At 42.9% G+C, this 20,087-nt stretch overlaps 1 protein-coding gene and 2 long non-coding RNA genes across 4 annotated transcripts in view; 1 reads left to right on the forward strand and 2 right to left on the reverse strand.

Moving 5' to 3' along the window:
• Positions 1 to 4,603: 4,603 nt before the first annotated feature.
• LOC129637088 (uncharacterized) lies at positions 4,604 to 10,168 on the reverse strand. 2 transcript variants are annotated; one of them, XR_008707336.1, is made up of 3 exons: positions 10,051 to 10,168; positions 9,077 to 9,193; positions 4,604 to 5,217 (listed from the first exon to the last, which is right to left on the reverse strand). It is a non-coding gene; the product is annotated as an uncharacterized LOC129637088 (long non-coding RNA). The 2 variants fall into 2 exon arrangements; XR_008707335.1 differs by having other exon boundaries at positions 9,077 to 9,293; positions 10,051 to 10,160.
• Positions 9,788 to 20,087, forward strand: part of CNNM1 (cyclin and CBS domain divalent metal cation transport mediator 1) — a 66,391-nt gene continuing 56,091 nt past the window's right edge. The window contains exon 1 of the mRNA XM_055561064.1: positions 9,788 to 11,351. Within this exon, the coding sequence (XP_055417039.1) occupies positions 9,788 to 11,351 (1,564 nt within the window). The remainder of the gene's footprint in view (positions 11,352 to 20,087) is intronic.
• Positions 13,190 to 18,024, reverse strand: LOC129637089 (uncharacterized). Its single transcript, XR_008707337.1, has 2 exons — positions 17,934 to 18,024; positions 13,190 to 13,506 (listed from the first exon to the last, which is right to left on the reverse strand). It is a non-coding gene; the product is annotated as an uncharacterized LOC129637089 (long non-coding RNA).

Below are 20,087 nucleotides of genomic sequence, written 5' to 3' on the forward strand. Positions count from 1 at the left end.
CCAGGTTGTCACTGACTCCCACATTCTTGATCTCACAGTTTCACAGAGACTGCAGCACTTGGATGCTCAATGCAAAAAGTCCTTTGACATATTTTGTTTAGTCTGTTTGATCTAGCTAAACAGGTATTTCTCAATCGTCTCTCTAAAATATGGGGTTATATAGGTCTTGTTTTGGCCCATAGTAAGTTCATGCCAAAGCATATGCCCTTAATTATTCTTATACAAGCCCACTTCCCTGCTTCCTAATGGTCCAGAAAAATATGTCCTTGCTTTACTTCCTCTTAGCTTCCTTTGCCTCTCACAAGACTGTATCACAGAAAGCTCAAATCTCATTTCACCATATATTTAACCTTCTGTTTTTGTTCCTGTCCCTCTTCCTATATTGTCTCTTTTCCTCATTATCCCCAAAAGGAATGACTCAAGATCACACATTCTCAAATATGGAAGCAAATTCTCATTTACTAGAATTTCTCATAGAGGAAAAGGATATAGTGTATAACTATCCAAGTAATTAATCCATTGCCAATTTTCCAGGCAGATGAGCACAAGGCAGTCAAAAGTATTGGATGCTATCTTTGACTATTCCATTAACTTCTCAGACCCTGAGCAAGTCACACTGCCAAGATTCAAATCCTGTCCCTAGCACTTTCTGTTTAATCTTGGGCAATTTAACTTAACTTCTTTGCACTTCATTTTCCCCACTTGGAAGGTGGAGATAATCATAGTTTAATTTCATAGGGTTGTTGTGAGGATTAAATGAGCTGATACATGTCAGACACTGAACAGTTTCAGAAATAAAATAAGAACTCAATATACGTTAGCTACTACTTCATTCAAGGCACTGGACATATAAGAATGGGTGAGATAGAAAAGGTCCTTGCTCTCCTGCATTCTACGTCCTTATAGAAGAAAAAGATAACAAACAAGTAACTAAATGCAAATAATTACAAATTGTGATAACACTATAAGCAGGATGATGGAGTGGGGATGGAGCCTTTAGACAACATGGTTATGGAAGGAAGAAAGATGAGAAGAAATCAATAATACAAGGAACTGGAGAAATAAACAGGAAATGCAAAGGCCTTGAGGTTGAAAAGATCTTGGAGAGTTCTAGAAACGGCAGGAGGTGGAGGAGGAAGGCACATTGTGGCTGAACATTGGTGAGCTCAGTGGAGAGTAGTACAAGTCAAGATTTAGATAAAGGCCAGATTCAGTAGAACAGTGTGGGCCCTGATAAAAAGCTGAATTTATGCTAAATGCTGTGGAATCCATTGGAGGGTTTTAATTAGGAGAATAATATCAGATCTATATTTTAAGAGGAACCTTTCTAGATCTCTGTGGGATCCATAGCTCAAGAGCAGCCTGCCTAGCTAAAATCTTGGCACTGCCCAGAAACTTAATTAAAGGTCAGCATAAGTCATCTCCAAAGTCCCTCCCAGCTCCAGTAATCAGTGGTTCTATGCTGAACTTGAAATGAAGAGACTTTTGATTTCTCAGCAGCATAATCTAAGTGCAGCTTCCTTATTCCTTTTTCTCTCTTTACTGTTGGCTTTGAATGGTTGAGTCATTTCAAATGTATGCTTTTAATTGTTTCTTGTTTCTTGCCTCCAAATTCCCAAATGGTAATCAACAATTTTCCACTAATGAAGTGTCCAAAACTAAACACAGCATCCCAGGTGCTATCTCACTAGGGCCAAACAGAAAGAGCCATTATCTCCCTGCTTTGTGACAAGAGGTCAGTGTCTTATTTTTCTCACAATATTATACAACAGACATGTATCTAATTTGCCATTTAGCATCACCCTTGAGCCTTCTATAGACATTACTATTTTCCAGGTGTTGCCCTCCCCATGAAAAATTTTCTTTCTGATTACTTTTCTCTAGATACTTCAACTTGAAATTTTCCCAAGCTGAGGGTCATTCTATTTGCCATATTGCTAATGTTTTCTATAATTTCTTTAGCTTTCCTGGTGTTTGGAGCATATCCTCTTTTGGAGTCATCTGCAGATTTCATTAGCATGTTTGTGGACAGGATGTAGCTAGAAGGGAATTGTTGAGGGATCCATCTTCTGTCCCTTATTAATTAGGAACTGCTTCTAGAAATAGAGAAGGAGCCCCGTCATCAAAAGTAGAAATTGCCTCTGCTCTTTTCTTTCACACACACCCATGCACACATGAATGCCCCCACTTGAAATTCTTCGCAATTCTATGAATTTCCCTCTCTTAAAATAAAAACTCCTTGCCATGGTATAGAACAAAACCTCTACATCAGGGTCCCTGACATAAGAAACATGGATGGCATAATGCCACCGGAATGGCACGAATGCCTGCAGTTGTATTCACCACATATTCACATGATTATGTCCTTGAGTACAGGTGCAGTTCTCTAGGGAAAAGGCCCATAGCTTTCATTAGAAATTCACAGGAGTGTGTAAATCCAAACAAGAATAAAAGCCACTCATATCATCTTTTGTCAAAAAGTGAACCAACAGTCAGCTATACTGGAACCACAGGAGATGCTTGTTAAAATGCAGATTCTTGGGTCCTATTCCAGAGTCACAGAATCAAAATAGGGATGTGCATTTTTTAATAAAATGTAAATTATTTTTGAATAGAATATGTATATTAACTGTACAAAATTTAAAAGGTCAAAAGGGAAAGGTCTCTCCTATCCCTGTTTCCCAGCGACCAGTTTCTCTTCAGAGAGGCAACCACTGTTAACAGTTTCCTATCTATTCTGCTGCTGCTCCTGCTGCTGCTAAGTCACTTCAGTCGTGTCCGACCCTGTTCGACCCCATTGACAGCAGCCCACCAGGTTCCACCGTCCCTGGGATTCTCCAGGCAAGAACACTGGAGTGGGTTGCCATTTCCTTCTCCAATACATGAAAGTGAAAAGTGAAAGTGAAGTCGCTCAGTCGTGTTTGACTCTTAGTGACCCCAAGGACTGCAGCCTACCAGGCTCCTCCGTCCATGGGATTTTCCAGGCAAGAGTACTGGAGTGGGGTGCCATTGCCTTCTCCGATCTATTCTTCCAGAACCTGTCCAAAAAAAAAAAAAAAACTCCCAAGAGATTTTTATGCATAAAAAATTTGAGAATCTTTGAGCTACGAAAAAAATTAATGTTTGAGTGCATTAAAGACTATCTTAATAAGATTTACTTTCTCTCCTGCCCATCTGAGAACCAGATTATCCTGGAAAGCAACATCAAGCCAATCACATATAAGTAACTTTCAATCCTCATCTCCACTCAGTAAAAGAAACACCTTCAATGTTAATAATATTTTTTTCTGTTTGACTGAAGGTTATTGCCCCTGGGTCCAACTCTTTGTGACCCAGGCTGGTACCCCGCCACTGTATTACTTGATTCAGGTGTTGAATGAACTGATTAGCTGACTAATCAGTTAAGCTTCTGACTGCCCAGATGCTGGAAAGTAATCATTCCCCTCAAAGGCTTTTGACCTTTTTAGGGGGATAAAACTCTCTTTGCCCTGCAAAGGGGCTTCTCTTATTAACTCTTAGAAATGCCTCTATCTGAGAACTGCTGTGCACACAATTAACTGTTTATTATAGATATTAACAAATCCAGGCTGTTTTACCCCTGCTCTATCAGGGAGCTCCCTCTCCATGTTTCTGTCTGGGTTGGTGCAGGGCTTCAAGCCAAGTAAAGCGTGAGTTAGTGTTTTCAGATATGAAGCACTGTTGAAAAGAAAAGAGCAGATGTACTTTAAATGCCAGCCTCAAACTTCAGCCCCAATCCATTCAATTTCACACTGAAAGGCTAACAAATATATAAAGAGATGCTTAAAGTTGTTAGAAATAAGAGACAGGCAAGTTTTTGTTGTTGTTGTTTTTATGAAAAAGTACTTCATGCCCATTAGCTTGGCCGGATTTGAAAAGTGAATGATACTAAGTGTAGGCTAAGATGTAGTAAAACAGAAAACTTCAGACATTACTGGTTAAGGGCAATCTGGCTGTACTGAGTAAAACTGAGTATATGTATAGACTGTGACCCATCAGTCCCACAGTGGGTACATATCAGAGGAAACCCCCACTGATCCAGAAGGCAATGGTTAAGGATGTCACTGTGGCATTGTTGGTGGTAGATAAAAATTGATGGCAATCTAAGTGTCCCCCTCTCTAAGGGACATTAGAATGAAATTAATGTTGTGGCAATGCAGTGTGGAAGAGCATTGAGAACCATCATATCAGTCATAATTCAGCAACATGGACAGATTTTACAAATGTAGTGTTGAGTGAAAACGTGATAAGCAGAACAAGTTCTACAGCACTTCTAATGAAAATTAAAAGCACAGGCAGAAAGTGGACCAGTGGTTGCTAAAGGCTGGGTCGGGGGAGAGAAGCATCTAATAAAAAAGGGCCTCTTTGGGGAGGTTTCTGAAAATATTCTGGAATTAGGTAATGATGATGGTTGCACAGCTTTATGAATATACTAAAAACCACAGAATTGTATATCCTAAAAGGGTGAATTTTATGGTATGGGAAACATATTACAATAAAAGAAAAAAACCACACAAACCAATATTTTTTAAAAGATTTATTTAGTTATGGCTATACTGAGTCTTTGTTGTTGCTCAAGGGCTTTCTCTAGCTGCGAAGAGCAAGGGTTACTCTCTAGTTGTGGTACACGGGCTTCTTACCGCAGTGGCTTCTCCTGTTGTGAAGCACGGGCTCTAGAGTGCTGGCTTAGTCATTGTGACACACAGGCTTAGTTGCTCTGTCCATGGCATGTGGCATCTTCCTGGAGCAGGGATTGAACCCGTGTCTCCTGCATTAGCAGATGGATTCTCAATCACTGGATGACCAAGGAAGCCCCAAACAATATTTTATACTTGTTTTAAGGACACATCAAAAAAGTTGGAATGGCTGCCTGAAGCAGGAGGAGATGGGATTGGGATTAGGATGTAGTGTTGTTGTTGTTGTTGTTGTTAAGTTGCTAAATCGTGTCCAGCTCTTTGCCAACCCCATGAACTATAGCCCCCTGGGCTCCTCGGTCCATGGGATTTCCCAGGTAAGAATACTGGAGTGCACTTTCATTTCCTTCTCCGGAAATCTTCCACACATGGATTGAACTCATGTCTCCTGCATTGGCAGGCAGATTCTTTACCACTGAGCCACCAGGAAACTTTCAGGATGGAGTGGAGGAGGACTTTACAAAGCCCATGAACTGAAAAAGATGATTTACTCAATCCTCTGTGCCTGTGGTAAAACAAACAAATAATCAACAATAACAACAGAATTTGGAGGTGGGATGCAGGAGGAAATGGCAACCCACTCCAGCATTCTTGTCTGGGAAATCCCATAGACCAAGGAGTCTGGTGGGCTACAGTTCATGGGGTCGCAAAGAGTCAGACATGACTGAGCACATATGGACTTGGAGGTGGGGAGGAAAAAGGAAGAACATGTTTACAATTAGTTTTAATGAGGGAAAACATGTTATAATGATGAATGAAAAGAAACAGAATACTATAGTTGTAGAAATATGTGACTATGTAAGATGGTGTATGTAAATGGGCAAAGATATGACAGGTAGCTGTAGTATAGTATTGTGTAAAATTGTGTGGTACAGTGGCAGGCATCTGCCCTTGGTTGTATAATCTTGGCTAACATGGTATTTAATCTCTCTGTAGTTTAGCTTCCTCATATAAAGTGGAAATAATAATAACACCTACTTCCAAAGGTTCTTCTGAGAATTAAATGAGTTAGTTTATGCCTAATACATAGTAAGGGTTAACTGGTATTGTTTTCTTAACTTTTTAAGCTGTACTCTCTGAACTCAAACTGTGTATCCAACTGAGCACCACTACCCATCAGCAACAGGAATTTCGCAAAGTTACCCAATCTGAGCCTAAGTTGTCTCATCTGTTGTGAGAATTAAAAGGGATAATGTACTTGGCACATGGTAAGCACTTCATAAATGTCAACAGATTATATTCTTCAGTTCAGTCAGTTCAGTTCAGTCACTCAGTCATGTCCAACTCTTTGCGACCATTCTTAGGGATATTATTAATACATTGTCATAGTTTTAAAAGTATTACAAAAAAGAAGATACAAAATATGTTTCATGTTCTTCCTAATGTTTAAATTCTTCCACTTTCATTTTATTTCATTTTGGGTATTATCTGCCCAGGCTTTCCTCTTTGGCCTAGGTTATATACTTGCATGCACTATGAACATCTCTTTCATAGGAATAACTAACTAATTAGATAAGTAAGCAATTTCTGGTTCACATCTGTCATTCTTAGGAGAATCTAAACTCAGTGATGGCAAGGATTATTGAATATTAACAAGTATTTATTGAATGAATGAACAAGTAATGAAGTAAATAAAAGCATTTTAATACATATATTCTGAAATATCTTAGTCATGAGGTTAAAGGCAAGTATCATTTCCTCCATCTCTCTGAGAACTGAGGAGTTGCCCACTTTGTGAGCTAGAAAGATAATCAACATCCAGATTCTGGAGAACTGTTTTTGGCAGCTCTTCCTTACTAGAATCACACTGCCTGAATCTGTCCCCAGGAATCGTTTCAGCTACAGTAAAGCTTTGGAAACCCAGTACTTTTCCAGAACCTCTTGTTCAGAAAAGGAAAAGTACTCAGTCTCTTTAGATTATCTTCACCTGGTGTACATTAGTCCATACTCACTGATTCATGAAAGGATAAGGACCTTAAAACTGTCTTTCATTTCACAGATAAAGAAATGGGTCCAGAATTCTGAGTTGACTTTCTGAAGCCTAACACTTGTTAATATTAAAAAATATGCTTATCAAAGAATTTTTATTACATTAGGGAAAATGTTCCTGATATGTTAAGTGATAGAAGCAGACTAAAATTGTATGCATAATATGTATTCAATTATAGATGTATGTGTTCTTCTCAGTTATCTATGTGGAAAATAAAAAAGGAAATGTGTCAAAATATTAACTGTTTATCTCTGCTTGGTGGGGTTATAGTTTATTTTTATGTAAGCTTTTCTGTATTAAAACTTTATTTTCAATGGGAATGTAATACTTTATATTAGGCATTTAGGTTTTTTAATTCCTAATTGAATATTTTTGATAGCTTCTATTTTGGCACATGTCAGCCCTATGGAGGGAGGGAGCATCAACCTAGAATTCAAAGAAGGTTTACCAGTCATTTCACCCGATCTGTAAAATGGGTACAATTACATCTACTTCACAAGGCTGTGTGCATGTATGTGTGTGTGTGTGAGATAATAAATATGGAATCCCTTTGTAACTCTAAAGCTTGCTAAAGGTGTCAGCTGGTATTATAATGATGATAAAGTCCTGTGACCTAAAAGAGGTGAGAGAACCCTTATGATAACAGGTAACTTTGTGCTGAGAGAGGAGGGAGATCTAAGTGTGAGGACAAAAGTGAGAATGTGTTTTTTTGCCTTAAACAATCACATGCCTGACACCTCCCCCCTTTCCCCTACATTTCCAATAAATGCTTCAATGTTCCTTCTCTAGATTAAACGTTTCTTCAGTTCTCTAAGCAGTCCATGCAAGAGGCAGCTTGTAGCACACAGGATCTATGTATTTTTAAGGCAATGGCAGCTTTGCTTCACACTCCCTCCCTGCAGAGTGTGAAAAGCAGCCTATGAGACCAGAATGTGAGCAGCAGCCCACTAAGGCCTATGTAGTCACAGACAAGGAAGGAGGGGGGCTATTTCCACTCTGGATGATAAGAGTTTGTTATGAAAAGAAGGTAACTTTGAGTCTGCACCACATTGAGCTTCATCTTTTGCAAGTCTTTCTCAATCAGTATCTTTGAAATTCGATGAAATATTTCATATATGATTTTTTTAATTAGAGGTGCCAAAGGTAGTATGCCAAAGTATTGTTACTTTTATATTTTAAAAGGTAATACAGACCTGTGGCAAATTTCCCCAAGAGAAATGATAACATACATTCACACAAAAATTTGCATACAAACATTTGTAGCAGCTTTATTCACAACTGCCAAAAGCTGGAACTAACTCAAATGTTTTTTAACTGGTAAATGGATAAACTGTGATACATCTATGTAATAGAATATGGTTAGTCACTCAGTCGTTTCTGACTCTTTGTGACCCCATGAATAGTAGCCCACCAGGCTCCTCTGTTCATGGGATTCTCCAGGCAAGAATACTAGAGTGGTTTGCCATTTCCTTCTGCAGTGTAATAGAATACTACCCAGCTATAAAAAGGAATGAACTATTGATAAACACAGCAACATGTGTGACTATCAACTGCATATTGCTAAGTAAGTAAAGGAAGCTAGAGCCAGAAGGCCATATTCTGTATTATTTCATTAATATGACATTCTGGAAAATAAAGCTAAGGAGATAACAAATCAGATCAGTAACTGCTAGATGATAAATAGAAGTGGGGTGGGAGGAGGGCAGAGTTAACCACAAAGAAAAAGAGTGAAAGTTGGAGGAGGATGGCACTATTTTTTTTCTTAAATATTTATTTATTTGGCTGCCTCTGGTCTTAGTTGCCACTTGTTATCATGTGGGATATTTTGTTGCACCCAGTGGGCCCCAGAGTGCACGGGGTCAGTAGCTAAAGTATGCTGGTTTAGTTGCTCTGCAGCATGTGGGATCTTAGAACCCACATCCCCTGCATTACAAGGCAGATTCTTAGCCACTGGACCACCAGGAAGTCCCCATGGCACTAGTATTTATTGTAGTCATTATATGAACGTATGTCAAAACTCACAGTACACCAGGAGATGAATTTTACTATATAATTTTTTTCAAAATGCATAAAAGTAAAATAAGGTAACAAGCCCATGGTAAGTTCAAACAATACAAGGAATTCAGTAAAAAGTCTCGCTCCCAGCTCTTTATGGTGACAGAATAGTTCTGCATTTTGATTCAGCAATGATTATATAAATCTATTCATGTGGTAAAATGAGACAAAACTCTTCAATGCCAATTTCCTGCTTTTGGCATTGTATTATAGGCTTGCTCCCCTGAGTTGAACACTGTTACAAATTTCTTGTGTATCCTCTGCATACTAAATCTATTATTTTATATATGTATATGTGTACATAAACATTTATACTTACATATTTTTAATACAAACAGTAGCATATGACACACACTGTTCTGCACCTTGATATTTTCAACTATTACTTCAGAGGTTTTCCGTATCACGAACACGTGGAGCCACATCATTATTTTTCCTGCTGAATAGTATTCCATCACACAGTGGAATCACAACTTCATTACACAATTTCCAATCAATGGACATTGGGATCTTAAAAAGGATTTAACCTACGTAATCTGTAAATTTTTAAAACATGAAAGATCAGCTGAAATTGAGACTTAACACACAGATTCAAGACTGGTCTCCAGAATATCTTTTCACCAGGAGGGGGAACGCAAGAGGCAGGAGGAGAGGCGAAATGCTGGGAAATTTCCCTGGCCAATGGTGAAGTGGAAGGACCATCAGGAAATTACTGCCGGGTAGGAGTTCGCCCAGGGGCGCCCTAATGCTCTAGTAGGAGGCCATGCTCCAAGACCAGCTTTCCCTAGGCTGCGACTCTGGGTACTCAAGTGGGTCGGGGTCACAGTGCAATGATGCATGACCATCTCCAGCTTCCCGTGGGGACCCACGGCCCGGGCTGGGTCTGAACCCCCACGGCCTCCGGCTCACGCGCGAGGTGGGGCATACACGTGGTGACCTGCCCGGGGCCGGGTTCCCGGCTTCGGCTCCTCCTCCCTCCAGCTCTCGTTCGGCTTTCTGCAGTATCACGTGCAGCCGCGCCGGGTGCAGGATGGCGGCGGCCGCTGCAGCGGTGGGTATCAGGCTCCGAGACTGCTGCAGCCGGGGCGCTGTGCTCCTGCTCTTCTTTTCCCTATCCCCTCGGCCCCCGGCCGCCGCCGCCTGGCTACTGGGCCTGCGGCCCGAGGACACCGCCGGAGGCCGCGTGTCCCTAGAGGGGGGCACCCTGCGCGCCGCCGAAGGCACCAGCTTCCTCCTGCGCGTCTATTTCCAGCCCGGGCCCGCAGCGCCCGCGGCGCCGGTACCTGCACCCACCTTTTCCCCGGGGGAGAACAGCACCGGCGACTGGGCTCCACGGCTCGTGTTTATCGAGGAGCCTCCGGGAGGGAGTGGCGCGGCGCCCAGCGCTGTGCCCACGCGCCCCCCGGGGCCGCAGCGCTGCCGCGAGCAGAGCGACTGGGCATCGGACGTGGAGGTCCTGGGGCCCCTGCGCCCCGGAGGCGTGGCGGGCTCAGCCCTAGTCCAGGTGCGGGTGCGGGAACTCCGCAAGGGCGAGGCTGAGCGAGGCGGCGCGGGCGGTGGCGGGAAGCTCTTCTCCCTGTGCGCCTGGGACGGGCGCGCCTGGCACCACCACGGCGCCGCCGGCGGCTTCCTGCTGCGCGTCCGCCCGCGGTTGTACGGCCCCGGCGGGGACCTGCTGCCCCCCGCTTGGCTGCGGGCGCTTGGAGCACTCCTGCTGCTCGCCCTGTCTGCCCTGTTCAGCGGCCTACGCCTGAGCCTGCTCTCGCTGGACCCGGTGGAGTTACGGGTGCTGCGGAACAGCGGCTCGGCCGCCGAGCAGGAGCAGGCGCGCCGAGTGCAGGCCGTGCGCGGCAGGGGGACCCATCTGCTCTGCACCCTGCTCCTGGGCCAAGCCGGAGCCAACGCGGCCCTGGCGGGCTGGCTGTACGCCTCGCTGCCGCCGGGGGTCGGGGGCACGGGGGAGGACTACGGTGACGCGGGAATTCACTTCCCGTGGCTGCCGGCACTAGTGTGCACCGGCGCGGTGTTCCTGGGAGCCGAGATCTGCCCCTACTCAGTGTGTTCGCGGCACGGGCTGGCCATCGCCTCGCACAGCGTGTGCCTGACCCGGCTTCTGATGGCGGCCGCCTTCCCCGTGTGCTACCCACTGGGCCGCCTGCTCGACTGGGCGCTGCGCCAGGAGATCAGCACTTTCTACACGCGGGAGAAGCTGCTGGAGACGCTGCGAGCCGCGGACCCTTACAGCGACCTGGTCAAAGAGGAGCTCAACATCATCCAGGGCGCCCTGGAGCTGCGCACCAAAGTGGTGGAGGAGGTGCTGACCCCACTCGGGGACTGCTTCATGCTGCGCTCCGACGCGGTGCTGGATTTCGCTACAGTCTCCGAGATCCTGCGCAGCGGCTACACGCGCATCCCCGTATACGAGGGCGACCAGCGGCACAACATTGTGGACATTCTGTTTGTCAAGGACTTGGCCTTCGTGGACCCCGACGACTGCACGCCGCTCCTCACCGTCACCCGCTTCTACAACCGGCCCCTGCACTGTGTCTTCAACGATACCCGGCTGGACACAGTGCTGGAGGAATTTAAGAAGGGTGAGCATGTGGTCTATCTCCTCCCTCCAATCCTCCCCCCTTTAAAAGTATTGGAGTGCTTGCGTGCTCAGTCGTGCCCGACTCGGTGCGACCCCCCATGGACCATAGCCTTTCGTAAACACGTGAGGCTTCAGGTACCCAGAGCAGCTTCTCTCCTACGGTACCAAAAACTCGAGGAAGGTCCTACCTCATGGCTCCCTGGGTCTTTTCATTGCACTTCTCCCTACCTTCCTTGAGGCTGATTGAGTCCCTGCCTCTTCCCCTTTATGTGGTTCACACGATTCACTGCATGCCTCATTCATTCCATTCCAGTATTTTTTCAGGGCCCACCAATTGTCAGGTATTGTGCAGGTAGGACTCAGGGGCTAATCCCTGGGGGACACTGCATAGCTCCCCATTGCAGGAGAAACTTCTTAAGGTTCCTGTAACAAGTAGTCTTTGCCTTAAACTCTACACTCTGGGTGGAAGTTCGCCATTTCCAATTCCAGAGCAAACTCCATTGCTGGACAGCTCCAGCAGCTGACAATGTATTTCTTACTAGGAACAGAAATTTATGTCTCCAGAGCTTCTTTCTGGGTCCTAGTTTTGCCCTTTGAATCACATAGCGCAAGCCCCAGGCATCTTAGCTATTCTTCTCCCATATTGATCTTTCCATCAGCTATGTCTTGGACACAGACCAAGTACCTAGGTTGGAGATTAAAAGTTAACTAAGGCAGTGACATCCTTGGACTTCTGGAAACTGTGGTCTCATGAAGTAAATTAAAGTAGATCTAGATCTGAGGAAATATTCTGGTAAAGGAAACCACTAAAAAAACTTGCATATCCAAATGAATGGGGTTTCCTTCAGAGCAGTCACATCCCCTGCCCTTGTTGTCATGCCTGTAACATGTTTACTATATATCTGGGGTTTGCCTTTGGAAACTGTCTTCTGAGGTTGAGAATGATTCACTCCAGAAAAATCAGCCTGGAAGCTTTAGGGCTGATCCTCTTGACATTACAGTTTGGTCCCCCTAGATAACCAGAGTTGACCCAGAAGGACCCTGGTTGTTTTTGAAAGTCAAATCTACCTTCATGAGTCACCACTGAGAGCTTTCAGAAGACCATCTCACAGACCCTTAAAGCAATTCAAGAAATGATTTAAAACAGTGACACAGTTAGAATAAGTGTAGAACCTCCCAGAATTTTGAAAGAGGCATTCATCTATACATATGAGTTGGCATGTTTATTGAAAACAAAGCAAAGCAAAAAACTAATCCCTTGACTTTAGAATCTGGTTGCAAATGTAGCTCCCTGTGGCTAGAAAAATCTCACTTGACTGCGTGTTTTTGATATATTTTTCTGTTTGTCAAAAATTCAGTCTCATTACCTATTTTATCAGCACAGGTATTCTTTGTATATGAAGAATTTGTATATGAAGAATTTGCACTCAGAGAATAATCTGTGGTCTTCCTCCTGCCACAATATTTTTAAACAAGTAAAATTGTATTGAATATCAAAACATAACCTGAGAAGGAGGAAAAAGTCAAAAAAGCTACTTTTGATCTCAGATTTGGAGAGAGAACAATCCTACATTTTGTGTTGATCATGAGAAGGAAAAGGAAATATACATGTATTGCAGCTGTTTTAACCCAATCTGGGCTACTATCTCACCCTCTTCTGTCTCCCCCAAGTCCTTCCATGACTCAATCCCACTGCACTTGGAGGTTCATCCATCCAGTCTTAGCATTTTTCAGACATTTTGTGTACCCTCCAGAACACAGTCTTGGTTCTGGGCATAAAAGTTATGAAAATTTGTATTAGTTTACTAGGGTTGCCATAACAAAATACCATAGACTGAGTGGCTTAAACAACAGAAATTTATTATCTCATAGTTCTGGAGGCTGAAAGTGCAAGATTAAGGTGTCTTCAAGCTTGATTTCTTCTGAAGTCACTGTTCTTGGCTCGCAGATGGCAGCCTTCTTGCTGTGCCCTTACAGAGTGGCTGCTCAGTGTGTGTGTGTATGCTCATCCCTGGAGTCTCTGTGTGTGTGTGAATCTCTTCTTATAAGGACACCAGTCAGATTGGATTAAGGCTCACCCTTGTTGTTGTTGTTGTTTGGTCACTAAGTCGTGTCCAATTCTTTTGCAACCCCATCAACTGTAGTCCACCAGGCTCCTGCATAGGATTTTCCAGAAAAGAATACTGGAGTGGGTTGCTATTTCTTGCTCCACAGGATCTTCCCAGTCCAGGAATTGAACTCTCATCTCTTGAATTGGCAAGGAGATTCTTCACCACTGAGCCACCTGGGAAGCCCTAGTTCAATTCAGTTCAGTTGCTCAGTCGTATCCAACTCTTTGCGACCCCATGAACTGCAGTACGCCAGGCCTCCCTGTCCATCACCAACTCCCAGAGTTCACTCAGACTCACGGCCATCGAGTCAGTGATGCCATCCAGCCATTTTCATCCTCTGTCATCCCCTTCTCCTCCTGCCCCCAATCCCTCCCAGCATCAGAGTCTTTTCCAATGAGTCAACTCTTCTCGTGAGGTGGCCAAAGTATCGGAGCTTCAGCTTCAGCATCAGTCCTTCCAAAGAACACCCAGGACTGATCTCCTTTAGGATGGACTGGGAAGCCCTAAGGCTCACCCTATTGGCCCCTTTTTAATTTAACCACCTCTTACATGTGACTGGGCTTCCCTGGTGACTCAGATGGTAAAGAATCCACCTGCCAATGCAGGAGACATGGGTTCAATCCCAGGGTCAGGAAGATTCCCTGAAGAAGGGAATGGCAACCCACTCTAGTATTCTTGCCTGGAGAATTCCATGGACAGAGGAGCCTGGCAGATCTATGGGCTCTCAAAGAATCAGACATGACTGAGCAACTTTCACTTTCTACATGTGATGGCCAAGGTAGTGTTCATTGTCATGCACTGCTAGACAAGACTTTTTTTTATTGAGGCACAGTTGATATACAATATTATATAAGTTTCAGGCATATAACATAGTGATTCACAATTCTTAGAGATTACATTCCATTTATAGTAATTGTAAAATATTGGCTATAGTCCTTGTTTTGGACTATATATCCTTGTAGCTTATTTATTTTATACATAATAGTTTGTACCTGTTAGTCCCCTACCCCTATGGGGCCCCCTCTCTCTTTTTTCTCCCCACTGCTCCGTATCTATAAGTCTTGTTTCTTTTTGTTATACTCACTACTTTGTTTTATTTTTTAGATTCCACATATAAGTGATATCATACAGCATTTGCCTTTCTCTGCCAGACAACATTTTTAATGAAATTCCTGGGAACTCATTTCTTCATTAATTATTTACTGGGCATCTATATAGAGCTAGGGAACAAGGGAGACAATAAGATTGCCCTAAGAATGGTAACAATCTCCAAGGGAGGCAGTCTCCTGAAGCAGAAATTGTGCCTTTCTAACCACTGTATCTCTGGCACCTTGCACTGTGCCTTGCACATAGTAGGTTGCTCGAAAAAGTCAGAATTGATCAGATATGAGTCTTGCTGCAGAATTTCTAAATCTGGTCTTAAAAAGGCCTGGTAGTGTTCTATCAGCAAGTGGTTAGTTTGCAATTAGGTAGATCTCCAAAAAGAAGCAAGTAGTTACACCAAGGAAAATATTTCCATGCCCCCTTAGAACCTCCCTCCTTCCTCAAAGTGTGGTCCATGAACCAGAATCATGGGCCTCACCTGGGACCTTTTTAGAAATGCAGATTTTCATGCCTCACTCCAAATCCATTGAATAAAAATCTGCATTTTAGCACATCCTCAAGAGACTCACGTGTACATTAAATTTTGAGAATCATTGCCTTATGAGGAGCTTATTAACAATGATTGGTAGATTAACTTAGAATAGAATAAATATAAGGTATAATTATTAAGGTAGGTGTTCTCTGACTCCAAGCCATCTAATACAGTGGTAATTTTTTATAAGACTTATGTCTCCATCATAGGTTAGGAGAGGAAAACTGAATTGAACTATCTTTCTTTACCTTTAAAAATAACATTTTAGTCAAGTCATAACAGCCCTTCCATTTCTCTCACTCCCTTGTACTTCAAGTAATTTAACCGCCTAAACAAACCCCTTAGGAGGTAGGAGAGGAAAATGGCCATTTTAATAGGAACAACGGTTACCATTGAGTGACAGCTCTGCTAGGCACCACACCGAGCTCTTTATATACTCAGAACAACCCTCCTGGGTAAGAATTATTAACTCCATTTTACAGATGAAGAAACTAGAGCTCAGACTGATTACATGACTTGCTCAACTTTCCAGAGCTAATAATTGCCTGAATCATGATTTGAACCAGATCGAAGGACCGGAAAGGCTATTTTTTCCCCACCACATGTCTTATTCCACTTCCCATCCCAAAACTCCTGCCGTCCAAAGAGTTCAAAGCTGGTCTTTCAATTCAGACTTGCTGCCCGTGACTGATTCACCTCCTGTTTCTGCAGGTTGGAAATGTAGCTTTTTATAATTACATTAATTGTTAATACGCATTTTACAAAAAATTTCTACCTCTCTTATCTGTAAAACAACTCTCTGGGTGTAGGTGAGGACCATAAGAATCAGAAGAGTTACTTGCTCTGCCTAAGATCATCACTCACCTGGTTGGTATATTCCAAGGCCCAGATTCAAGTCTGGGTCTTGTAACTCCAAAGCTCATATCCATTTAAGATTTTCTCTATATATTTCTTAGGAGCTCCAAGTCTTTAGAAGTGGGGGAAAGAAAAGCAAGCATGCTAGCTTTACAAAAAGGAACAATATTTCTCCCCACTAGACTGTGAATTCCTTGAGGGCAGAGAATGAATCTTACTTACTCTATGTGCTCAGAACAATCACAGTGGCCCTCATGACTACTTCTTCTTGTTGTTTAGTCACTAAGTCATATCTGATTCTGTGTGACCCCATGGACTATAGCCAGCTAGGCTCCTCTGTCCATGGAATTCTCCAGGCAAGAATACTGGAGTGGATTGCCATTTCCTTCTCCAGGGGATCTTCCCAACCCAGAGATCGAACCCACATCTCCTGCGTTGGCAGGCAAATTCTTTACTGCTGAGCCACCAGGAAAGTCCTGGCCATCATGACAAGAGATTGAATTAATATTTATTGAATAAATGATCTTAAATGGCTGATTTCAATTTTATTTCTGTGTTTGAGTGAGGTGAACTTTAAGTACAGAATAATTAGTGTGGTTCCATTGACCCTGACCAATCTTTCCTCTTCCCGGGTTCTCGACCCCAGTTAGTGGCACCACTGTGCCCACAGGCTACCAGGCTAGAAATTCTCTCCTTCCCCCTACCCTCATCCTATTAATCACTGTCTGCCACAGTGATTTCAGGCTGCCACAACAGATGTCAAATTGAATGGCTTAAACAACAGAAATTTATTTTCTCACTTTTCTGGAGGCGAGAAGTTCAAGATCAAGGTTCCAGCTGATTTGGTCTCTGATAAGAGCTGTCTTCCTGGCTTGCCGACAGCTACCTTCTCACTGTGTCCTCACGTGGCCTTTCCTTAGTGCACATGCACAGGGAGACAGAGAAACAGCCCCGGTCTCTCTTCTTCTCATGAAATTACCAATCCTTTTGGATTAGAACCCCACCCTTCTGATCTCACTGAACCTGAGAGGCCCACTGGGGGTTGGGGCTTCAACATGTCAATTTGGAAGGGGAAAGGACATAAGCATTCAGTCCATAATAATCGCCAAAGTCAGCCCCATATTTGAACAAAGTCTGCAAAAAAGTTTGCTAATATTGCATATTTCTTTTATTGAATACCTATGCATAACTTAGTCCACTATTTATTCTGCTTAGGTTATTCTTTAATTTTATTCAATAAATAATATTGTGTAGGCACAGTGGAGATACTACCAACAGGGACCCTGTCTGAATGGAGCTTTCATACTAATACAAGAGACAGAAATTAAACAAATGAGATAGGAATTAAGAGCATAAGCTTTGGTACCAAACCCCACTGGGTTGCATCCTGGCCTTGGGCAATTTATTTAACTCTTTGCTTCATTAGCTGTAAAATAAGGGTAATAATAGGATTATTTTTTACTCTATTTTTTTATTGAAGGATAATTGCTTTACAGAATTTTGTTTTCTGTCAAACCTCAACATGAATCAGCCATGAAGTAAAGTGGCTTAGTCGTGTCTGATTCTTAGCGACCCCATGGACTGTAGCCTACTGGGCTCCTCCATCCATGGGATTTTCCAGGCAAGAATACTGGAGTGGGGTGCCATTTCCTTCTCCAGGGAAACTTCCTGACCGAGGGATCGAACCCGGGTCTCCTGCATTGTAGGCAGACGCTTTATTGCCTGAGCCACAAGGGACGCCTCATAGGTATACATATATCCCCTCCCTTTTGAACCTCCCTCCCATCTCCCTCCCCATCCCATCCCTTTAGGTTGATACAGAGCGCCTGTTTGAGTCAGGATTATTTGAAATATTAAGACAATATTGCAGCAGCAGCAAGACAATATTGCATAATACAGCTTTTTTAGTAACTGTCATATAATAAGTGCTAAATAAATGTTAGCTCTGATTACTAAATATAAACACAAATCTATTACATACTCATTTGTGCAAATGCCTCCTGAGAAGTTCTACATCCTCCAATTTCTTTTCCACCTTCAAATCCATCCTCTCCGGAGCCAATAAATAATGCCTGGTGTCATCATCCTCTGCTTCAAACACTTCTGCAGTCCTCCGCACTGCCTGCAGGATGAGGTCTAAGCTGTGCCCTTAGGACCTGCTCCCAGCCCTCCCCTGCAGACTCATCACTCCCACAGCTTTATGCTCCAGCAAGGCCAAACTTCACGGCCACACTGCTATTTCTTGCCTTTGTCCCTTTACTCATGCTGTCCTCTTTAAGAGAAACATGCATCACCCGACTAGTCCCTACTCCAGGCAAACATACTGGAGTGGGTTGCCATTTCCTACTCCAGGAGATCTTCCCGACCCAGGGATCAAACCCTGGTCTCCTGCATTGCAGGCAGATTCTTCACCATGTAAGCCACCAGGGAAGCCCAATTCCTACTCTAGCCCCTCCTTTAACACATAGCACAAGGGCCACCTCCTCTGCGAAACTTCTCCTGTAAACCTCAGATTTGGCCAACTTAATTCTTCAATATCTCCATTATTGAACTAACGGGGTATTATTAGTGTCTGTTGAAAAGTGCCACCCATCCATATAAAGAACATCTGGAGGGCAGAGGCTGTCATATCTACCTTTGTAGCTGTAGCACCTAACAATGGATATGACACAGTAAGTTTTCAATAAGTCTTTATTGAATGACTGAATGAATGACTGGAAGGAGTTAAACTTGAATATAATGGAAGGGATCTGCAGAGCTCTAGTAAATGAATCATTCATTATCTTCAGTCCAGTCACTTTGGACCATGCAGAAGGACAAAGTCAAAGTTTAAATGTTAGGGGAAAAGTGTTATGTATTTGTTTCTTTGAACTTCCCTGGTGGCTCAGTGGTAAAAGAATGTACCTGCAATGCAGGAGCCGGATTCAATCCCTGGGTTGGGAAGATCCCCTGATGGAGGGTGTGGCAACCCACTCCAGTACTCTTGCCTGGAGAAATCCATGGACCAGAGGAGCCTCGTGGCTACACTCCATAGGGTTGCACTGTCAGACATGACTGAAGCGACTAAGCAGCAGCAGCATTTTGTTTCTTTACTTCTTTAGGTAACAATTTTTTAGCCCTTCCCAAACACTGTGCTAAGAGTTGGGTATATGAGACACAATCCCTCCTCTCAAGGAGCCTTCAGCCTAATGGAAAAATAGCTTTCCCCTTTGAAAAGCTAGAAGGCAGCCTGAACTGGTCTTTCCCCCCAACTTCCTACAATGTTACATTTCACAAGTCATAGCTTAGCATGTAAGTTATGTGGATAAGACAGACCTGTACATAAATCGTTAAAGCAAATGTGAAAGTGAAATTCGCTCAGTCAAGTTCGACTCTTTACAACCTCATACACTATACAGTCCATGGAATTCTCCAGGCCAGAATTCTGAACTGGATAGCCATTCTCTTCTCCAGGAGATATTCCCAACCCAGGGATTGAACCCAGGTCTCCCACATTGCAGGTGGCTTCTTTACCAGCTGAGCCACCAGAGAAAGCAAAAATGAAATAATAGAAATACTAATGTGCAATGAGACTATGGAGAAGACAGTGATTATGATAGGGTTATTTTGCTTTTACAAAACTTTTACTAAAGTTTTAAGTTTCTATACTTATTCACTCTAGAAAATTGAAAACTGTAGAACAAAGTATGAAAATCACCAGAAGATAATCATTCTACTGTCCTGAAATAATAACTTTTAATATTTTGTCATGATAAAAATATGTCGCATGCAATAACAACATTAATCAAATTCTTAAATAGGAAAAAAAGAAAAACCCTCTGGTCTTACCTTCTTCCAGAGATCAAATATCTCATTCTAATCCAAAGAGTGATTTTTTGATGAGGTGGTATTATTTTCACAGTAGTCTCCTTGAGTTGAGTTCTATAATTTGGAAACACTAATTCATAAAACACAGCCCTAGAAATTTATTGAACTTAATTTCTAAATTTACTCTTATATTTATTGGATTGTTTTAGGAGAAAACTAATCTTGTATAGATAACACAGGGAAGGAAAAAAGCTTTGTTCCAAAGTTGAAGGCCTCTGGGTACTATAGCTCCAGTATCTAACTTGGTTAAACAATATAGCTCTGTCTT

Source organism: Bubalus kerabau, chromosome 22 (genome assembly GCF_029407905.1).
Source record: "Bubalus kerabau isolate K-KA32 ecotype Philippines breed swamp buffalo chromosome 22, PCC_UOA_SB_1v2, whole genome shotgun sequence".
In the NCBI taxonomy this organism is placed as follows: Eukaryota; Metazoa; Chordata; class Mammalia; order Artiodactyla; family Bovidae; genus Bubalus; species Bubalus kerabau.